A 22,070-nucleotide genomic window follows, 5' to 3' on the forward strand; every position below is an offset into this window, starting at 1 on the left:
GATGAGTTACTGTAATGTGTGCACAATGGACCTCATTTATCAAGCTGGATATGAATGGATTTATGCAAAGGTCTTTCACATGAGTGTTTACACAAAAAATTTGGTATTCATGAAAATCCCAAATGTAAAAAAAAAAACCTAACAAATGTAAACCTTGACTGATCGACTTTGAATCTTATAATTTGCAATGAGTTACTGCATTTTTATATACAGAGTATACTTTCAAGTTCAAATTGCTTATTTCTTTCACATACACACAAATTAAATTTTTTTAGATATTAAAGTGCTGATAATAAAGGATACAAACAAGTGTTGGGCAAACATGGATATGAAGAAATGAATGACAGTGGTGAAAGACTGGCTGACTTTTGCTCCACTGCTGACATGGTCAGAAGTGGCACACTGTTCCAACACAGGAACATACACAAACTCACCTGGGAATCCTCAAACAACAGGGATAGAAATAGACCACATTATGGTCAACACCAAACGGCATGGTCAGAGTCAGAAGAGGGGCCAATGTGGGGAGAGATCATCACTTTGTTATGGCCAAGATTAAGATAAAGCTAAGGTGAGGAGGACCACCAACAAAAACTAGTAAGAAATTTGAGGTGAAAAGGCTGAAAGACCCCAAAGTAAGGCAGGAATATTGTGTCCAGATCAGAAACCGCTTTCAAGCTCTGGACCTTGAAAATGGCAACATCGAGGAAAGTTTGCAGGCAACAGCAGAGGCATACAGACAGCAGAAGTGCTAGATTACAGAAAGAAAATCAAAAAGAAGAGGCTTAGTGAGGAAACATAAACCAAAAAGACATCCAATGATTGCAAGTCAGAAAGACTGAAGTAGCAGCAGTTTCAGAGGCACTCTGAAACTCACAAACCAGAGGCACTCACAAACCAATTCAAAAGTGAAAAGATCAGTTTGGAGGGATAACAGAAGACAACCTAGCAGAGAAAGCAGAGGAGGTAGCCAAACACAATGAGCTTAGCACCCTATATCAAATTATTAGATCCCTCTGGGGCCAGAGACTATCAATATCAGGCCCCATTAGAGACAAAGAGAAGGAAAGCAGATGGAAACATCACTTTGATTTGGTACTGAATAGACACTCCAGCAGAGATGACACCAGAAGAGAACTCTGCGTCAACAAAGAACCACCCATAATGAATGAAGTCATGGAGACTACCAGAAAAAGGATATGCGGAAAAGCCCCTAGGGTGACCCACTAAACCCAGAACTCTTCAAGGCTCTGGGCTGGGCTGTCAGTGTACTTCACCTACACTTCAAAGCAATATGGACAGTAGAAGATATTCCATCTGATCAGCGAAAAGGCAAAATTATACAAATACCAAAGAAAGGCAACATGTCTGATTGCAATAACTGGAGTGAGGCCAACACTCTCTCTGCAGGAGTTACAGAGTATAGTGGCTGAGAGTGGAGTGAAGGAGAGCTTCAGTAGCTCTGCATAAATGAGAACTGCATGATGTGTATGGTGACTAGAAAGAAACTGTTGCTCAAGAAGTCATATGAAAGCACAAGAGTGACCCAGTGAAAATGGCCAATGTTCTACAGTAGCCAAATCAAAGTCCAGCTCTAAATCCCACCGAGAATCCGTGGCACTATTTGAAAATTACAGTCAACAAACAACATCCGGCCGACCTGAAGACCCAAGCAAATCTGCCAGGAGAAATGGGTGAAAATCACCAAACAGTGTGCAAAGCTAGTAGGAACTTACCCCAACAGTCTTGCTGTTGCTGCTGTGTCCAGCTTCCATTTTTAAGGAAACTCAACTGATCTCTGACAGATGGGACAAAAACATCAAAGACCTGCTTGTCAGGAGTGACAATTTAAATGATCAGACTAAAAGAAACTCTGGCACTCTTGCATGCAACCATTCTAGATGTTCCACAGGCAAATTCATTAACACGGCCACTAAACTCACAGGCCCTTAGGGATCATGAGTTTATTACCCATCACTCCCCGTGCACCACCACAAGAGTTGTTTGTCTTTCCTGGAAGAAATGTAATCAGCTATACATTGTAGAAACCAAGAGGACACTGGATGATCTATTCGAGCAACCTTGTACCATCAGAATGAAGGATTTCTCCTTTCCAGTGGCAAGACAGCAATGGATATAACATTAATGATATCTGTGTGTGCATCGCCAGTTGTTGTTATTGTGATGACGAGGGCAGAGAGAATATAGTGCCAAGTGCGAAATAGAAAGCAACGACTACACCACCCTGGGAAATTTACCCAGGGAATATTTACTAAATCTAATTAGGATAACAAAAAAGCAACACAGGTTCGTTTCAATAGAGAAAGATAAATTTTTATTAATTTACGACCAACAAGATAAAAATTCATTTTTCAAGAAACAAACCATGAAGACACTGATTGTCACACATTAAGTGTAAATATAATATACAGTAGCCAGCTGGACATCAGAAGCAACCATTAAATTTCCTAATAGAGGAGCTGAGGCTTACCAGGAGGGAGCAGATTAAGGATGGACACAATCAGCCCACAAAGCAAGGAGTCACCCCACTCGCATGTCGACACACACACACACACACACACACACACACACACACACAAGCTAAATATTGGAAGCACAACAGCACACGTGAATGGAAAAACCACCACCAGAAGATCCAACCCCTGCCTTAGGCACTCAGCTACTACAAGAGACAGAAAATAAATTAGGCATGCAGTGTGTTTGGAGATGTTACACAATGCCAAGAGAATCAAAGGCAACAGGAATAACCAAAACAGACTGCACTGAGATCACTTCTGTACATATGATATTCACAAAAAAAGACAAATAAGCAAAAATATCTAAACTAAATTACACAAAAACAATTAACAAAACAACATAATAACATTGATAACCCAAACCCCCCAGTCTGCAAGAAATAACAAGCTAGAGAGGTGACTGGAACCCGCAGAACAACTCAAAACGAAGTTCAACGAAGCAAATCAGCAGCGTCTCTGGAATTCCCCCGTAGCCCTGACGATGAGGAAATGTACGAGTTTATCTGGGGTAAGTTAGTTCAGGGAGGAACACAAAGATGCAAAGACTTGTCCAGTCCAGACAAGTACAAATGACACAAATGACTGAAAATATACAAAACAAAATGTACCCAGGATGTAATTCCAGTAAAAAAGGGATAATGAAATGTCAAGAATGAACGAAATGTCTCATACCTGCATCAGACCAGGCCTTCTTCTTCCATTGCTCCATGGTCCAGTTCTGATGCTCACGTGCCCACTGTAGGTGCTTTCGGCTGTGGATAGGGGTCAGCATGGGCACTCTGACTGGTCTGCAGCTACACAGCCCCATATGCAGCAAGCTGCGATGCACTGCATTAACTTTTTCAGCAATTTGTGCTACAGTAGCTCTTCTGTGGGATCGGAACCGACAGGCTAGCCTTCGCTCCCCATGCACATCAGTGAGCCTTGGGCACCCATGACCTTGTCGCCATTTCACCGGTTTTCCTTCCTTGGACCACTTTTGGTAGGTACTAACCACTGCATACAGGGGACATCCCACAACACCTGCCGTTTTGGAGATGCCCTGACCCAGTCGTCTAGCCATCCCAAATCTGACCCGTGTCAAAATCATTAAATTAATTAATAAATTAAATAATAATAAATAATATAAATAAATTAAATAAATATGTTAAATTAAATAAAAATGATTAATTTAAAAAGGTCAGATTTTTATTTAGTGTACTGTGTTCATAAAACTTTAGTGGTGTTTATTGTTTTTTAAATACTGTATTATGCTGCTACTGCAATAAATAAATTATAACGTTTTATTAACCTTTTTTGTGTGCTGTTTTTTTTACTTTTACTTAATTTTTTTCATTATATTTGGAAAATATTGAAGATGGTCCTAAACCCTGTCATTGTTTTTATGTTTATGTTTTTATGTGTCCTAGACTAACAATCATGTTATTAAAAATGGTTTTCATGTCATTCTTGACAAAAGAGTAAGCAATGGCTCTTCAGACAGAAGCATGTTTCCTTCACATGTAGGACATCAGAAATATATCCTGCATTGGGGATTTTGTTTTATTAATGACAAGAAAGCTGAGTCAGGGTTGAAATTCAAATTGTCCCAAAATATCTAATTCTTGCTATATAATCTTATATATACAATGTATGAGTCAATTTAAATTCAATTATGAGTCAATTATTTTTTAAAAATACATCTTAAATACTGTATATAGCATGACATACCTTCCAATAGGATTGGACGTATTTCTCTGTAAACTGGCAGACAGAATGTTTCCGTAGACGTCTGAATTCATTCTGCTGCTACCATCATGAGTTACATCATCATCAAGATTAATGAGCCTATTCCAGAAGCAGCCATGCAAGCCCAAGCCATAACACTACCTCCACCGGGTTATACCGATCAGCTCGTTTGTTTTGGATCATGAGCAGATCCTTTCTTTCTCCACACTTTGGCCTCTTCATCACTTTGGTAGAGGTTAATCTTGGTTCCAGACGTTTTATGGTTCATCTCTGTATTTCTTTGTGAATTCCATTCTGGCCTTCTGATTCTTACTGCTGATGAGTGGTTTGCATCTTGTGGTATGGCCTCTATATTTCTGCTCTTGAAGTCTTCAAGGTGGTGGCTTGTGATACCTTCACTCCTGCACTGTGAAGGTTGTTGGTGATGTCACTGACTGTTTTTGGATTTTTCTTCACAGCTCTCACAATGTTTCTATCATCAGCTATTGTTGTTTTCCTTGGCTGACCTGTTCAATGTCTGGTTGTTGGTACACCAGTGGTTTCTTTCTTTTTCAGTACATTCCAAATTGTTGTATTGGCTATGCCCAATGCTTGTGTAATGGCTCGATTTTCCTTATTTTCTCAGCTTCAAAATGGCTATCCTATAGCAAGCTCTCTGATCTTCATGTTCATTTATCCTTTTTAACAACAATTGCAGTCTTCACAGGCGAAACCCAGGGCTCAAACCAAGTGTAGACATTCAGAGTTATAAACTGTTTAAACAATTGATCTAACAGGGCACACCTGGGCAATAAAAAGCACCTGTCAGTCACATGTTCCAATATTTCTGATCACTTGAAAAATTGAGTTCAAACAAAAAGGTGCCATGTTCTAAGTTGTTTAACATATCTAGACGCAAATATCAGGAAATGAAAGTTGAAATTCTGATTTATCGTCTCATTCATCTTTTGATCTCAAATCCAAATGTCTTCAGTGTATAGCAAAAACAAAAGAATTGGCTTTGCCATTCCAATACTTTGGGAGGTGACTGTACTACTATGGAACAATTGTTAAAACTTAACACAAAACAATAGCTAAGTTAATGCTGTGTTCAAGTCGAAGTTACTTTTTTTTTTTTTTGAAAACAGGATATACAGTGGAACACAATTGTTACATTACTGTGCACATTACATACTTAACTGAATGAACTGTACATTTACATTTACATTTATAGCATTTGGCAGATGCCCTTATCCAGAGCGACTTACAGAAATCCTTTAAAGTCTCTATCAATAAATACATCCTGATACTGGTTCACTAGGTCACGGACTAAGAATACCATCAGTCTAAAAACTCTGTATTTTTTTGGGTTTTTTAATAAAGTGCTAATGTAAGTACTTCAGAAAGAGGTAGGTCTTTAGATGTCGTATGAAGACTGCCAGTGACTCATCAGAACATGTGCTAAATTAAAATTTGGAGTACAGTTCATTGTTCTGCGTTTATGTGTGGTGTCTTCCAGGAAGACATGATATCTTAATGGCATTATCCATTATGGGTATTCCTGTATTACAAGTTGGAAACAAGACCATTGATTGGTTAAAATCTGCAGAATGTGTTGAAGAAAAGTAAAGCTCAAGCTCCCCAAAACTGAGAAGAATATGGACATCTGAAGAATAAGTGCACCAAGGACTCATCTTCTTCACTGCAGAATGAGCATTTTGCCTAGAGATCAGCTATAAATTTACTTAGTAACACGTTACAGGGATAATAACGAGGAAGAATTTTAAGGTGACTTTCTTTCACATTATTAGGTAAAGAAAACATGTTGCTCGGACGTGGAAGGGGACGGATTGTCTCTGTATAACAGACCTCTTGGGGTGGGGGAGGGAGGCAACTCTGAGTCTCTATTGGTACGTTTCTAATATGTATGTTGTCACATATTTCGTTTAAGAGGTCTTTGCTTCCAATTGTGAATTACACCTTTTACAGAGAGCAGATTTTATTAACTGAATAATTTTAGGAAATACATGTTGCATAGTCATTTTAAAATCTTTTCAGATTTCAGTGTGTGTCCCTAAATTCTTTATAACTCAGAACTTCTCCATGTGATTTTAACAGCTCTATTTATACCTTTATCATGCCAGTCCTGTATGAAAATGGACTTGTTCCTGTATTTTGGTTGTTCCACAGGAGACTGATGTGGGGAGAGAAATTGTGTTTGAATGATTTCCTAGCCTCTAATGCTTGTTTATGGAAGTGAGCCAATTCAGTGGGAAGTTTATTACTTCCCTGTGTAATTACTGTGAAGTTAAAGTCACAGACCCACAAAAACTTTAAGCCACCAGATTTTTCAAATAATAAATTGGGAATAAGGTACCATGGGGCATTAGCAACAGTTAAACAATGTTTGATCCAGTTGATTTAAACAAAACTTGATTAATAATGTTGAAGTCTAAACTCTGTCGTATTTTTTTCAAATAAATGTAACCAAGAGTGAATCAATGGCAGCACATGTTCTGTTGTCTACAAAAAGTGGTAAGGCAGGGTGTACAATTCAGGACATTCCCTCTGCTTTAGAAAGTAGCACATGGCCTTAAAAGGTTACATCTCAGTGTAACTACTGATTAAAAACAACTGATGCTTTTAGCATTTTTGGAGAGAAGTTTTGATTTAACCTTTCTGATGAGTTTTGGCAAACAGTAATGCCTAGATATTTAACAGACTCCTTGTATATCACTAACTTGTATACCATTAACAGATATATTGTTAGAGCCATGCACATACATTAATTCACACTTGCGTTTGTTAATCACAAGGCCAGAAGCTTCTGAAAAGCATTTTAAGGCTGTTAATGTGCCCTGAACCTGTCTTTTTTTTTTTTTTTTTTTTTTTTATATAAACATGTGTTGTCTGCCAGCCGAGGGTTTATTATTGATCTTTATTCACTGGAATGCAGTGGAATAAAAAGGTTAAGTAATTCAGCTGTAATTAAAAAGAAAAAGGGGGAAATGGGGCACCCTTGCCTAATTCCTCTGCTAATTTTAAATCGGGGAGAGATATCTTGATAAAGGGAAATAGAGCTATTGATATTTTGAATAAAATTCGGATCAAATTCCTATGAATTTTCACCAAAACCAAAGAACTTTTATGCTTCAAATATAAAGAAATGCTCAACTGAATCAAGAGCTTTGTAAAAGTCTAATAATATCACTGCACTCTTATTTATAAGATCAGAGTAGTCCAAAATATTTTAAATAAATTCAGTGTTGTTAGAGAAGTGACAGCTTCTCATGAAGCCTGACTGTGTGTTAGAGATGACCTCATCCAAACAAAGTTTTAGACCAAAACAGCAGCATGGAGTTTATACTGTAGTCTGTATTAAATAATGTTATTGGCCACCAGTTATTTTTTGAAGAAATATACTTGCTAGGTATAAAGAGGAGGAGGATGATTCCTTGCTTCAGAAGGATTCTTTGAGCTTAATATAGAATTAATTAATCTAAAGATGTAGACATAGTTAGACTGTTTCATTTTCAAACTATATTTTACTATATTTCATAGAGAACTGCCAGCATTCAAACTCCCCATGCTGCGTCAAAGGAGCGGTCATTCCTTCTTTTATACATTTTAATTATTTTTCTGATGCCATCACAATATTCAGCGTGTTGTAAAACAACAATTCGATTTCCAGTATCCTGGTGTAACATATGGTTTAGATTTTAAATTTGATATAATAATACTAATACAAGCTGTATGATCTGTAAGAGGCGCATGAGAATGTTACTAGCCACTAACAAAGAGGTCAGTGTGTGATTTCAATGTCATGTCTGACTTAAACCACGGAAAAGCAGATGGGCTGTTTGGATTTACAAAAATCCCTAGTTATTGGATTAGAGGAGTTTACAGTCAGGTCCATAAATATTGGGACAGTGACACAGTTTTGGTAATTTTGCCTCTGTACACCACCACAGTGGATTTGAAATGAAGCAGTCAAGATGTGACTGAAGCGTAGACTTTCAGCTTTAATTCAAGGGGTTTAACAAAAATATTGCATTAACCGTTTAGGAATTACAGCCATTTTTTACAGAGTTCCTCCATTTTCACAGGCTCAAAAGTAATGGGACAATTGACTGATAAGCAGTTTCACGGCCATCTGTGGCCTGTTTCCTCCTTATATCATGATAAATTAAGGAGATAAACAGTCTGGAGCTGATTCCAAGTGTTGAATTTGCATTTGGTAGCTGTTCACGGGAACTCTCAATATGCCGTCCAAAGAGGTGTTGATGCAAGTGAAGGAGGCCATCATTAGGCTGAAAAACCAAAACAGACCTATCAGAGAGATAGCAGAAACTTTAGGAGGGCCAAATCAACAATTTGGTACATTCTTAAAAAGAAGGAATGCACTGGCGAGCTCAGCAACACCAAAAGGCCTGGGAGACCACAGAAAACAACTAAAGTGGATGATTGCAGAATTCTTTTCTTATTGAAGAACAACCCCTTCACAACATCTAGCCAAGTCAGGAACACTCTGGAGGAGGTAGGCATATCATTGTCAAAGTCTACAATCAAGAGCCACCTTCATGAATGTAAATACAGACGGTTTACCTCAAGATGCAAACCTCTGGTAACACTCAAGAACACAAAGGCCAGATTAGGCTTTGCTAAAAAACCTCTAAAAAAAGCCTGACCAGTTCTGATGCAAGATTAACTTGTACCAGAATGATGGGAAGAGAAAAGTATGGAGAAGGAAAGGAAGGGCTCATGATCCAAAGCATACCACATCATCCGTCAAACATGTGGAGGCAGTGTTATGGCTGGGGTTTATTGATAATGTGACTGTTGATAGAAGTAGCAGGATGAATTCTGAAGTGTACAGAGCTATACTTTCTGCTCAGATTCAGTCAAATGCTGCAAAACTGATAGGACAGCGCTTCACAGTACAGATGGATAACAACCCAAAACATACTGTGAAAGCAGCCCAAGAGCTTGGAAATTAAATGTTCTTAAATGGCCGAGTCAGTCACCTGACCTCAACCCAACTGAGCTGCTTTTCACTTACTGAAGACAAATCTGAAGGCAGAATGACCCACAAACAAGCAGCAACTGAAGATGGCTGCAGTAAAGACCTGGCAAATCATCTCAAGGGAGGAAACTCAGCATTTGGTGATGTCCATGGGATCCAGACTTCAGGTAGTCATTGACTGCAAAGGATTTACCTCCAAGTAATAAAAATAATCCTAATATTTATGATTATATTAGTTTGTCCCATTACTTTTGAGCCTGTGAAAATGGAGGAACTCTGTAAAAAATGGCTGTAATTCCTAAACGGTTAATGCAATTTTTGTTAAACCCCTTGAATTAAAGCTGAAAGTCTACGCTTCAGTCACATCTTGACTGCTTCATTTCAAATCCACTGTGGTGGTGTACAGAGGCAAAATTACCAAAACTGTGTCACTGTCCCAATATTTATGGACCTGACTGTATGTTCCTTGGAGACGACGTGTCTAAAAGTAAATTAGGGGCCCCACTGAAATCTCCTCCCAGAACTACTGACTCTGCCTGGTACCTAGTGCTCAAAGGACAACTTATTCTTATACAAACATAATCAGGTTCATCCATAAATGTTTGATATAGTGACTATCTTGTGTTTGTAGTTCTCTCAGATACCCTGCACAGAGAACCACAGGAACACATTAGCAAGTGACGTTAAGTTGAAGAACAGAATACAGCACTAAAACTCTCCAAACCTTCTTTACCTCCTTTACACCAATCTGAATCTGTATGTGTGTGTGTGCTGATGCTCTACTGCAATTTCAGTCCATAATTTTGCATGAATGTTTGAAGTTCACTAAAGCAGAACAGCACCAGCAGCTCCTCAGGCCTGTAACTGTAACTGTAACTGTAAGTCTGTGGTTAAAGGAGCCTTTTTGCGATCTTTACGCACTCTGACGGAGCAAACAAAACACACTACATTCAGAACACACACTGCATTCAAAACACACTACATTCAGAACACACACTGCAAACAAAACACACTGCAAACAAAACACACTGCATTAAAACACACTACATTCAGAACACACTCTGCAAACAGAACACACTGCAAACAAAACACACTCTGCAAACAGAACACACTGCAAACAAAACACACACTGCATTAAAACACACACTGTAAACAAAACACATTGCAAACAAAACACATTACATTCAAAACACACTACATTCAAAACACACACTGTAAACAAAACACACACTGTAAACAAAACACACACTACATTCAGAACACACACTGTAAACAAAACACACACTGCAAACAAAACACACACTACATTCACGCTTTTCCACTTCGCACGTTCCCGAGATGGGAAATGACGTCATTACAACTTGCAGATTACCACTTACTGTGCGTCCACGTGCTCCCGGGAAGTTCGTATTTCCGAGTTATCAAGTCGTAGTTACGACATCAGATGCGTTCACGTCACTTCGGTCGGAGTAAGATGGCGGTGTTCCTTCTCATAATTAACTCCAGCACGGTTTAGTAACTGCTTCTACAACATGAAGAACAAAGCGTGTGCATCAGCTGTGTTTCGCTTGTTCATGTTTTTACTGAATTTATGAAGCCGCTGTAAACTTTATCGTATATATTATATCGTAATTGTACAATGCTCTCGTATTCTGTGCAGGCAATTAGCTTGTTTTATTGTCAATAAAAAGTCCTGACAGAGACACATCACTGCTAACAGACGCAGCTACAGACGCTGATTCCGCCCTGTTTCCTTACAGACACAACACCAAACTCGGAAACTCAGAGCTCCAGGAAAACGCCGAGTTTCCCACTCGTAATTACGACTTTGTGGAGGCTCTCATGTGCGTTTAACTCGTAAACACGAGCTTTCCGGCGTCACTTGAACGCTGCATGAATGCTGTGTTTCTATTGGCTACAAGCGAACCGATTTCGCGCCGTTCGGAATCACCGGAAGTGAGGGACAGCAGCTGCAGGACGACGGGATTGTACTCTTATTTTTCCGCGAATAAACATTTTAAAGGCTTCACGACACTTTGAACCGCTTCAAAATGCGGGGGGATGAAACTGATTCCGACTCTGATTCGATTCAGAGAAGCCTTGAAGCGCTTTGTCAAGAATTAAACATGGACGAGGAGACGGCGACGGAGGCGATGCAAAACTTTACTTCTATCTGGAACACATACACTCTGGAGGTGAGAGGGCCGAGACGGCTAAGCCTGCTCTAACCCTGGGCTAAGCCTGGGCTACTAGACTATCGGTTAACTGAGTGATGTACAGTTATGTTAGCGGTAATAGTGAAGTCAGTGTGTCTACCGCTTCAACTAGAAAAACAACAACGAACTTAACCGCGGGAAAAGTTGGGTTTATGTTGTTTATTTGAAATTCTCTCTTCCATTTCTTACGAAATAATAACACCAACATGATAAAAGGTGTATTTTCTCCCTGTGGAGTGGACACTGAACCACGTACAAACTAATATATTAAATAAAGAAAGAAAGAAAGCTCGCTGAAGCTAATCTTTCAGAAACGCAGGTCACGAGCGCTTTATAGTAAATACAGTCAGTAAGGGACCGTGTAAAAAGTGCGTGACCTGGACAAAGTGTGAGAGTCTACAGAGACGAGAGTCCTCTACTCCTCAGCACATATCTAATGTACTGCAGGGATACAGTATGGATGTAACACTCACTACAGGTGTAATATTACACAGAAGTTTTACAAAAGAAGTAAACGCTTTTTAAAAACAATGATTTTATGGGTTGGCAAAAAGAAGATTAAATTGAATGCATGTTTGACTGTAGGAGGTAAACATGTACAGCTGAATGCACTGTGATAGTCTTTCATACCCATCAGCTACAGCAGCTAGAGTGTGAAAACTCAGGGTTTTATTTATTTTTTCCTTTACTGTAAAAGAAAATTAAATAAAATTCAGTAAGGTTTTGACTGTATGAGTTACACATGTAAAACCAAATGCAGTGTGACTACATTTACATTTACATTAATCAATATTCTGATATTAATATTAAATAATATTCTAATTAGTGTTGATTCATGTAAATGCCACAATCTGACTGTCTGATTCAGTTTAAGACAATATTCCCATTCCCACCCCTGGAATATGGCCGTTATGATTGGAAATTTGTTGCATGTAAACACCTTATTCAGAAAATCCACTGAAGGGAGATGTATGAGCGTGCTATATTAGCCGACTCTTTCCTTTTCGAGGCGGTGTTGTCAGGCATTTTTGATGGTGAGAAGTGTTAGAATTATAAATAATTAGTAATAAAAAAGTAGTAATAAAACTATTAACTGAGCATACTCTATAACCAACAGCAGCATCTTGAATCTCTGGGGAAATAACAGCAGGAAAGGAAAAGCGCATGTGTAGATCAGCATTCTTCCGACAGCCAGCACTATTCCGATGCCTCTGCGCATATAAACATCGTATTCGGAATACGGCTGCAACCCGAATACAGACCTTACATGGAGTTTGATGTGCACGTAAACGTAGTCACTGATACAGTCCATCATTCCTGTCAACTGCAGCAAATAGATTTTTCAAGTCATTTTTAATATATTAAATTTTTTTTTAAAAATATTTTGGCCAAAAAAATAAATAAAATTCTATAACTTTTTGACTGTATGAGGTACACTGTTGAAATCCAGATGCACTAGTCATACCAGAGATGGTGCTGGTTTTGTAAACATTAAAGCTGGCGGTCATGCTGGAGCTTACAGTGCCCTGGGAGGAGAGGAGGGAGGAGACGAACAATAGGAAGTGAGCCAACTATGCAGACTTGAGGGAGAAGTGCCACAGACGGGGTGGAGAGCACAGTGCAAGCCTGTAGAGGTGGGCTGTGGAGGCTTTGCAGCTCAGTCCCTGTGTAAGGCTTAGAGCCTCCTGGAGGAGGAAGAGGAAGGCCTTCAAACCACCACACAGGCAGCAGAGAAGGTGTCTAGATGGCTGTGGATCAAAAGGAACAATCCTTGGATGCATGCTGTTTATACAGGGGTCAGATGTGCACTGGGGTCATGCGCTAATGCGTATACGGTTCTGGTTGTGTTAGATAGGAATGTTTGAGGGGTGAAATCCATATGGAACCAGTGGCACCTACTGTGCATTAACAGCGCCAGCGAGAGTTCTGTCACAGCCTTAGTCCCTGGGGAAGCCGGTGTGGCTCTGCTTGTGTTAGGAGCTCGTGTCTGTGCAGTGTTACGGGTACTGAAGAATACATGAAGCCCAGTGGCACTGAGCACGCATTAACGGTGCCAGTGGGGCTTGCTGTAGCCTTAACCACTGGGGAGGCCTGGTTTAAATATAAACAAAACTAGTATTTAATATCTGCATACTGTAGTTAATAGTCTGTAATGCATTCCCTTTGCTGGTACATGTGTAACTCCTAAAATCTAATAAAAAATTATTTTTATTGTTAAAAAAAAACAATTTAAAAACAATGAGTTGTTAATCTAGTTGCTGTAGTTGACAGGAATAATAGAACATGTCATGGTCAGGGTTTTCAGAGGGATTAGGTGCTGTCTGGCTTCCGGGTGGTGGTGGTGGTTGGGGGGTTTGAAATTATTCAAAGTAAATTTTAGTTTTTTAACATGTATTTCCTGTTGTTTTTGACCATTATCCTTAGCATATTTGTGAAAGAAACCTAGCAACACGTTTTGTACTTACAGTCAAAAGTCTATTTTAATAGTATATGACATGTTTGAGATTTAATGAAAAAATACGTGGACCCATTAAAATACGTATCGTCTTTAAGTAATGTTTCAACCAATATATATATATATAATCACAAATAAGTAATAAATAATACACAAGTTATGACAAAATATGGTACAACTTATTGTACAGAAATGAAATATGCAAATTTTATAGGCAGACAAGGCGACTTGCACTACATGACAGTCTAGAAGAGGACTTGCCTCGTTGTCTATGACCGGTTCTCACACTACACTGCAGGAACGGGGAGACGACTGTTTCAGGGACAACTGCATTTTGGAGCATTTTTTTTTTTTTTTTAATTTAAAATATTTTTTAAAAATTATTATTATTATTTTTTAATATGAAGAAACGCTTCGACCAGCAGGTTTCATCAGAAAAAGATGTTATGTTTGAACACAGCTCTCTTTGTTTAGCTACCAAGCCATGTGAGATAGTAACGTTAGTTCAGTCGTGGTATCTTTATGTAACGTCAGTTAACTAGCTTCGCTGGCTACTGTAACTTAATTCAGTACGTGATAATATCTATGTAAGTTAGCTAGGTTAGAATTTTTTTAGTTGTAAAGTAGGCTATATTAGTTATATCTTTTCTCTATCTGCTATTGCTGTGGGTAACATCCACAGGAACTACTTCCTAACAAAGAAACGTCTATACTTCATTTATTCTTTATAGAGGCTTCTCTTATTGATGGCTTGCAACTTGCTTATCCGAGTCGATGGCTGTAACTACCGTCCTGAGGTGGCGGTACAGAGAAATATCTAATCAGCTGTTTGAATAACTTAGCAATTAGCCACCTCTCTTTTTTTTTTTGTCGTTTGTTCTGATATGTCGCTGATATGTTCATCATCAGGCACTCAGCAAAAACTCTTAGGCGCTGCACCTAAACCTTTCCATGGTAGGGAAAACCCTGATGGTGCGTTTGGTTTTACATGTGTAATTCGTATAGTCAAAAAAGATAATGAATTTTAATTATTTTTATGTTCTATATTTTTAGTTTTTTCTGTTTTATTCTAGTTTGCAAAATATATATTTAGCATATTATGCAAATTTTCATAAATTTGGGTAGGTGTGCCTAAATGGTCCAAAAGGCCATTTTCTGTAGTTTCAGCAATAGAATTAAGGTAAAAATAAATTTTTTTATACACCTTATTTTATGCTGGTTTGTGTGCAAAAATATGAATTGCACCCCCCAGTGGCCAATTTGAGTGAGACTGCATCAGTTACTAGTGGGTCACTACCTGAACCTACCGTTCAAGTTTCATGACAGTAAGTCAGTGTGAACCCTGTCACATGCACCATACCAAATATCAACTTGATCGGAATGACAGTTCCTGTGAAAGTTACCTTAGCCCCGCCCCTTGTGTAGGACCACGCTCCAGCCTTAGCAGACTGTATATGCATTTCAAATTTCATACGAAGTAGGATTAGCATATTATGCAAAAACAAAAAAGTGAGCGGAGCTAAATGTTTCTTGAGGATTATTTGTTTGAGAGAACCCAAGAAATCAGTGAGAACAAGACTTGCGGATCATTTATATATGGCCCATCTCGGGAATCCTACCTACTGTCTCTAGGACTTACAGTTTGGTGTGGAAGAAGATGGGGATAAATTTAAATTAAAATGTTATATCCAGATTACTGTAAAGCTGCATTGTGACAATGTCCATTGTTAAAAGCACTATACAAAGAAAATTGAATTGAAAAGAAGCTTATTTTTTCTTTTTTGCCAGAGTAAAAAATCGTTTAAATATAAAAAAAAAAATATATATATATATATATATATATATATATATATATATATATATATATATATATATATATATAGTTTTCAAAATGTAATTGCTGTAGTTGATAATAGTGTATCATATTGCATTTAGTTTTATATGTATACCTTGTACAGTAAATTTTTATTTTTTTATTTTTTTTTTTTTGGTTGATCAAAATAAAATAATTTTTAAAATTAAAGCAACACATTTTTAAAATAAGGAATAGGAATAATGGAATATAAACAAACAAGTCAGTACCAGAGATAATCAAGTGACGTGAGCGACTTGTCACACGCCAGAGTGAACGTAGGGTCACACTACAGTTTTGGAGCTCTCCTTCCTTTCTGTACACAGCTGCGCACTTTACGTATCGCTGTCTTTTCTCCCAATCACTTGTACATCTTCAGGATTTCCACATGACTGTAGGTGATAGAAACCTAGGCCCTGTTCACACCTGATATTAACATATGTCTCAAATATTCCAGTCACAAGTGATCAAGTGAGACGCATAGCCGTTCACACGTGGCATTATGAATGCGTCTCCAGTGACCTCTTGCGTTCGGATTTCATACATTATTTGCGCTGGAGGAAGGGTGTTGCGCACATTTATTACAGCAGCCTTCTGCTGCATTTGTCTTCTCTGGGTTCATATGGGTGCTGGAAATGCTTGAAAATACTTGAATTTTAATGTGGTGTTTTCAAGGTTTGAAAAGTGCTTGGATTTTGGATAAGGTGCTTGAAACTGCTTGAAATTGTAATTCATAATAATTGCTTTCATAATAATTCACTGTCTGACTGAATAGTTGGCTTTTTAGATAAAATAAGTCAGAGAGGGCCTAACTGCTTTTGCCTTTCGCGTAAAATGAAGACGAATAAGTTTGTCTGATTCCTGCTGTAGTAGAGCTGTCTGTAACTGCAGTCAGTGATTCGTTTTATCATCATTTTATCATGATACACGTGAGCTCTCTGTAAAAACAGATTGTGGAGATATTTTAATTGTTCACAGTCTAAGACTGCCCACCTCTAGGCTGGCTTCATGTGTCTCAGAGGAAGCAAGTGTTAGCCTTGACCCTCGCTGTTTGCTAGCTGTTGTGTGATAGGAGAGATAGTGGGTGGGAAATGGCAAATGACCAAAAAAGAAAAATGGAGATTAAAAAGTATGTTGTTTATGCTAACGTTGCTGTTTAGCATTCATTGCACATGTTCTAAAATAGCTGAAGTATGTTTTTTGTCTTTTACACACTCAGGGTGAGGTGGTGCACTGGTTGGCCTGCTCTCTGTATGCAGCTTGTAGAAAAACTTCCACTCCCACTATAGGTAGTGGCATGGTGGAAGGCAATTGTGTCTCTCTCACCAGAATACTACGTTCCTCCAAACTCAGGTAAAGGAATATATATTTTTTTGATTTTCACGATAATCATTTCATACATTTAATGCCTGACCAGCATTCACTACTTGTTGCATGATTACAGCAAGATTTTCATTATCGATTTTTAAGCATAACCTTTAGAGTCATGGCACAACAGAAATGGAGAGTAAATTAAAAAGAAAAATGTACAGTGTGTCAGTGATGCATGAAAAACTTTTAAGTAGTAGGATAATTGCTTTTTCTTTATGTCCATTTATGCTGTAACTGTTTTAAACAATTCAGTGGCATGTAGTTTTCTAGGAGGCTGTTTGTTATTAAACCTCATGACTGCATTACATGCTTAGTGTGTGTTCACTTGTGATTTCCTTTGTTTTGAATTTCAGCCTGATCCAATTCTTCAGCAAGATGAAGAAATGGGCAGATATGTCAAATCTCTCGCAGGATTTCCGTAACCGCATAAGCTGTCTCGAGAGGAATTTTGAAGTGTCGACTGTAATCTTTCGGAAATTTGAGCCAATATTTTTGGACTTGTTCCAGAATCATCAAGGTGAACCTCCACGGCAGCCAAGAGGCAGGAAGCATAGGTGAATTTTCTTTCTCGTTCTCAACTGTCCTGAGTCTCACAGGCTGAATTCCAGCACTGTTTCTCTTATGTTTGTCTTGTTGACTTCCCCTCACCTTTTTTTACTGTGCTATCTCACAAACTGTTCCATTACTTTAAAAGCTCAAGTGAAGTTTCCCAAATATCAAAAAAATGAATGTAACTGTACACTTTAGTGTCAGTCTACACAATTATATTGTGATCTGATGCAGTTTTCTTTTCATGGTGGATGAACCTGGAGGAGTATATTTAAAAAAATAAAAAAGCACTACTTTATTTGCTACATATATGTGGTTATATAGTCAACTACTCCATATATACACAATCAGCCATTGATTATCTCGTTACAGTGGCACCTGTCAAGGGGTGGGATATATTAGGCAGCAAGTACAGTCAGTTCTTGACGTTGATGTGTTGGAAGCAGGATCTGAGCGACTTTGACAAGGGTCAGTTGTGATGGCTAGACTCAGAGCATCTCCAAAACGGCAGGTCGTGTGGGGTGTTCCCAGTATGCAGTGGTTAGTGCCTACCAGAAGTGGTCCAAGGAAGGACAACTGGTGAACTGGTGACAGGGTCATGACCGCCCAAGGCTCACTGATTGCACAAATTGCTGAAAAGCTTATTGCTGGCTTTGATAGAAAGGTGTCAGAACACACACTGCATCACAGCTTGCTGCGTATGGGGCTGTGTAGCCGCAGATCGGTCAGAGTGCTCATGCTGACCCCTGTCCACTGCCGAAAGCACCTACAATGGGCATGTGAACATCAGAAGTGGACCATGGTGCAGTGGAAGAAGGTGGCCTGGTCTGATGAATCATGTTTTCTTTTACATCATGTGGATGGCTGGGTGAGTGTGCATCATTTACCTGGGAAAGAGATGGCACCAGGATGCACTGTGGGAAGAAGGCAAGCAGGCAGAGGCAGTGTGATACTCTGGACAAAGTTCTGCTCGGAAACTTTGGGTCCTGGCATTTATGTGGATGTTACTTTAACACATACCACCTACCTAAACATTGTTGCAGACCACCCTTTCATGGCAATGGTATTCCCTAATGGCAGTGGCCTCTTTCAGCAGGATAATGCGCCCTGCCACACTGCAAAAATTGTTCAGAAATGGTTTGAGGAACATGACAAAGAGTTCAAGGTGTTGACTTGGCCTCCAAATTCCCCAGATCTCAATCCGATCAAGCATCTGTGGGATGTGCTGGACAAACAATCCATGGAGGCCCCACCTCTCAACTTAGAAGCTTGAAAGGATCTGCTGCTAACGTCTTGGTGCCAGATACCACAGCACACCTTCAGAGGTCGTGTGGAGTCCATGTGTCGATGGGTCAGAGCTGTTTTGGCAGCAAAGCGGGAACCTACATAATATTAGGCAGGTGGTCTTAATGTTAATAAATAAATACTGTAAATGGTCCCTGGTGGCCTAGTGGCTAAGGATCCCGTACTTTTTTCACTGTCTTCCAGTGTTTCCAGGGCATAATGATAGGGTTCACATTGGAGAAAACAAACAAACAAACCAAAAAGTTCTAGTATATACCACACCCACATCTGGTTTAAATATGAAAAGTGCAAACCTACTTGAATACTTTTATGTAGAGAAAAAAAATGCAGAAACGAGTTGCCTTGCATATTTTAGCAACCAAAGGGAAGGCTGCAGAAAAGTAATCAAGGACATGCTTGAATGCAAAGCAGATCTCCCCATCTGCAATGCTGTAAAGCAGTGCGATTGTTCAATTCTGGCTTTTCCACATCAAGCACTGTTTGTATGTAATTTTTACAGTTAGACAATACTGTGCCTGATGAATTTGTAGCACTCACATTAGGGGAATAGATAAATAAAATAGTAGAATAAATATGTTATGTTTATTTATAAATAGAATGATGACATTAATAAATAAAACAATGGTGTAACTGAGGTATTGTCATTATTTTGACAATTCTGATTGTATCTCTTAAGCCAGAGGTATTCAGACTGTGGAGTGTGCCCCCTGGTGGGCTTTGAAGGAATTGCAGGGGAGGCACAAGTGAGATTTGGTTTTATAATACCAATATTTGAGTCTTTCAGCATCAGGCACCCTTGCCCAGGTGACCCACACAGGGATGATCAGGCCTTGGCTTGTGTCCAAATAGCTTATTTTATATAAATATATATATAAATATACACACACACACACACACACATAGATAGATATATATATATATATATATATATATATATATATATATATATATATATATATATCTCCCGATTACCTAGTGTTACTACTGATTACACTACCTGCCAATATGTCTAATGCAACCAGAACCATACAGGCCTCCCCAATGGTTAAGGCTATAGTAAGCCCCACTGTCACCATTAATGCATGCTCAGTGCCACTGTTTCCATATGGATTTTGCCCCACAAATTAGTCTACCTAACACAACCAGAAACATACACACATCCCGATCTAAAATTGGGATTTGGGGCTCATGGGGAAAAGTTTGAATAGTTGTCTTAAGCTGAGTTTACCCTGTATGATTTTTAGCCTGATTTTGCTTTTGCAGGCAAAAAATTGCATAATGTGAAAAAATTCTTTGGTCTAGAGTTTGATCCCCTGCTATACAGCTTGTCTAAAATCCACCAAAACTCATGGCAAACACAAACGAAGCATGCTAATGGACAAAAAAATATCTTATCTCTAGCTCAATGAAGTATGTTTCTGTTTGTGACCCCATTTTCTGACTTACGGCATAAGATGAACATTAGACGTTACACTCTGGTCACGATTCAATTCATGATACTGGTTTCACAATTTAATTCAATTTGATTCTCAGAATATTTCGAAGGACATTTTAATGAAGGAAAAATTATGACTGAAAAGACTCCTTTTTTATTTCTAAATCATAAACAATGTAAAACAATGTGCATTTTCGTCTGTATAAAACTAAATAAATCAAAAATAGCTTTGTACAGAGCTTTAATGTTATAAACAGAATGTACTATAGGTTCACCATATCCCAAAAAATTTGATTAACTAAGCAGAGTCTCTGACCTGAGGAAAATGATTGATTGAAATATAATAATCTGCATAGCAGCACCCGAGGAGTCATTTTAACAAGAAATATAGCTCCATACTCGATTTCCACATCTTCTGTAAACATACAACCTTTAATGTGTGTTGGTCGTTGTGAGCCGGTTATTGGTCACCTTCAGGTGATTTCTAGATGATTTCCGGTAATGGCGCAGGTGTGACCAATTTGCTCTCTAAATATGATCTCATTATAATATCAGATTGGGACCTCTGGTGTTCAGTCTGTTATAGAATTCAACCCAAAACCTTCTCCCTGTGCACCAGACTATAGGCTGCGCACTACCACATCCACTGGATGAGTTACTGATTCTGCATTAACCTTCACAGTAGGATACATTTTTATAGCCTGCATTTTGAACAATTTATATCACCTGCAATTGCTTTTCTGGCCTAGTGGCTTAAATGTCTTACAAATATTCATGTAGTAAAAATAAACAAATAGCTTATAAACCTATAATATGGTAGGCTACTTTCATTTTGTTAGTTATACTTAATAAAGCTTGTTAGGCTACACATTGCGTCTTGTAAGATGCGCTAGATTGGCAACGATTTGTGGGACAGTACCTTTGCAGAATGTTGGTACCCTGACATCATGTGGCTTGTCCAATAGAATTTGTCTTTAGGAGGACGTGGAGCAGGTTTTTCCAAAAGCATTTATTGTGTGTTATTAACTGAATGGGATTTACTGTTCTTGTACTTTGTTTGATGCAAGTTGCTTGAGAAATAAGCCTATGTGAGTTAGCTTGCTTTGCGGCATACTCCATGATCACACTATCACTTTTGTTGTATTACACATTCTGTTTGTGTTTATAAAGTACCTATATTTTATTCATTTCCCTTATGTCTTTCACTTTTGTCTTTCTTTTAGGCGACTTCTCTGCCACACCAGTGATGTTTTCAAGTTCTGTTGGACGCTGTTTGTGTACACCAAAGGTTAGCACTAGCTTAAACTGGCTCACCTTGTGACTGAGAGGGTGCGAGCGAGAGGGTGCGAGCGAGAGGGTGCGAGTGAGAGGGTGCGGGGTGAAAACTGGTCTGGTGAAATAGAATTGTCTTTTGGTTACAGTCATGTTACATTAATTTCTCAGCAACAACACAATTGACTACTTTTGAATACTTTTGAAAGTATACTTTTAATCATAAAATTTATAAACATTTGTCCTATATAGAGGGAGTAGAGACATAAAAAACAATCCATTCTGATTAGTATAAACCACTTTAGCTGTCACAATTATTAATAGCCTACTCCTGTAATAACTGATACA

At 38.5% G+C, this 22,070-nt stretch overlaps 1 protein-coding gene across 1 annotated transcript in view; it reads left to right on the plus strand.

Annotated features, from left to right (window-relative positions):
* Positions 1 to 11,149: 11,149 nt before the first annotated feature.
* The window catches only part of rbl1 (retinoblastoma-like 1 (p107)), a 40,917-nt gene continuing 29,996 nt past the window's right edge, over positions 11,150 to 22,070 (plus strand). The window contains exons 1-4 of the mRNA XM_026913686.3: positions 11,150 to 11,462; positions 17,010 to 17,143; positions 17,515 to 17,715; positions 21,674 to 21,738. Of these exons, the coding sequence (XP_026769487.1) occupies positions 11,319 to 11,462; positions 17,010 to 17,143; positions 17,515 to 17,715; positions 21,674 to 21,738 (544 nt within the window). The 5' untranslated portion in view covers positions 11,150 to 11,318. The remainder of the gene's footprint in view (positions 11,463 to 17,009; positions 17,144 to 17,514; positions 17,716 to 21,673; positions 21,739 to 22,070) is intronic.

The sequence above is a fragment of the Pangasianodon hypophthalmus genome, chromosome 2 (genome assembly GCF_027358585.1).
Source record: "Pangasianodon hypophthalmus isolate fPanHyp1 chromosome 2, fPanHyp1.pri, whole genome shotgun sequence".
Classification (NCBI taxonomy): Eukaryota; Metazoa; Chordata; class Actinopteri; order Siluriformes; family Pangasiidae; genus Pangasianodon; species Pangasianodon hypophthalmus.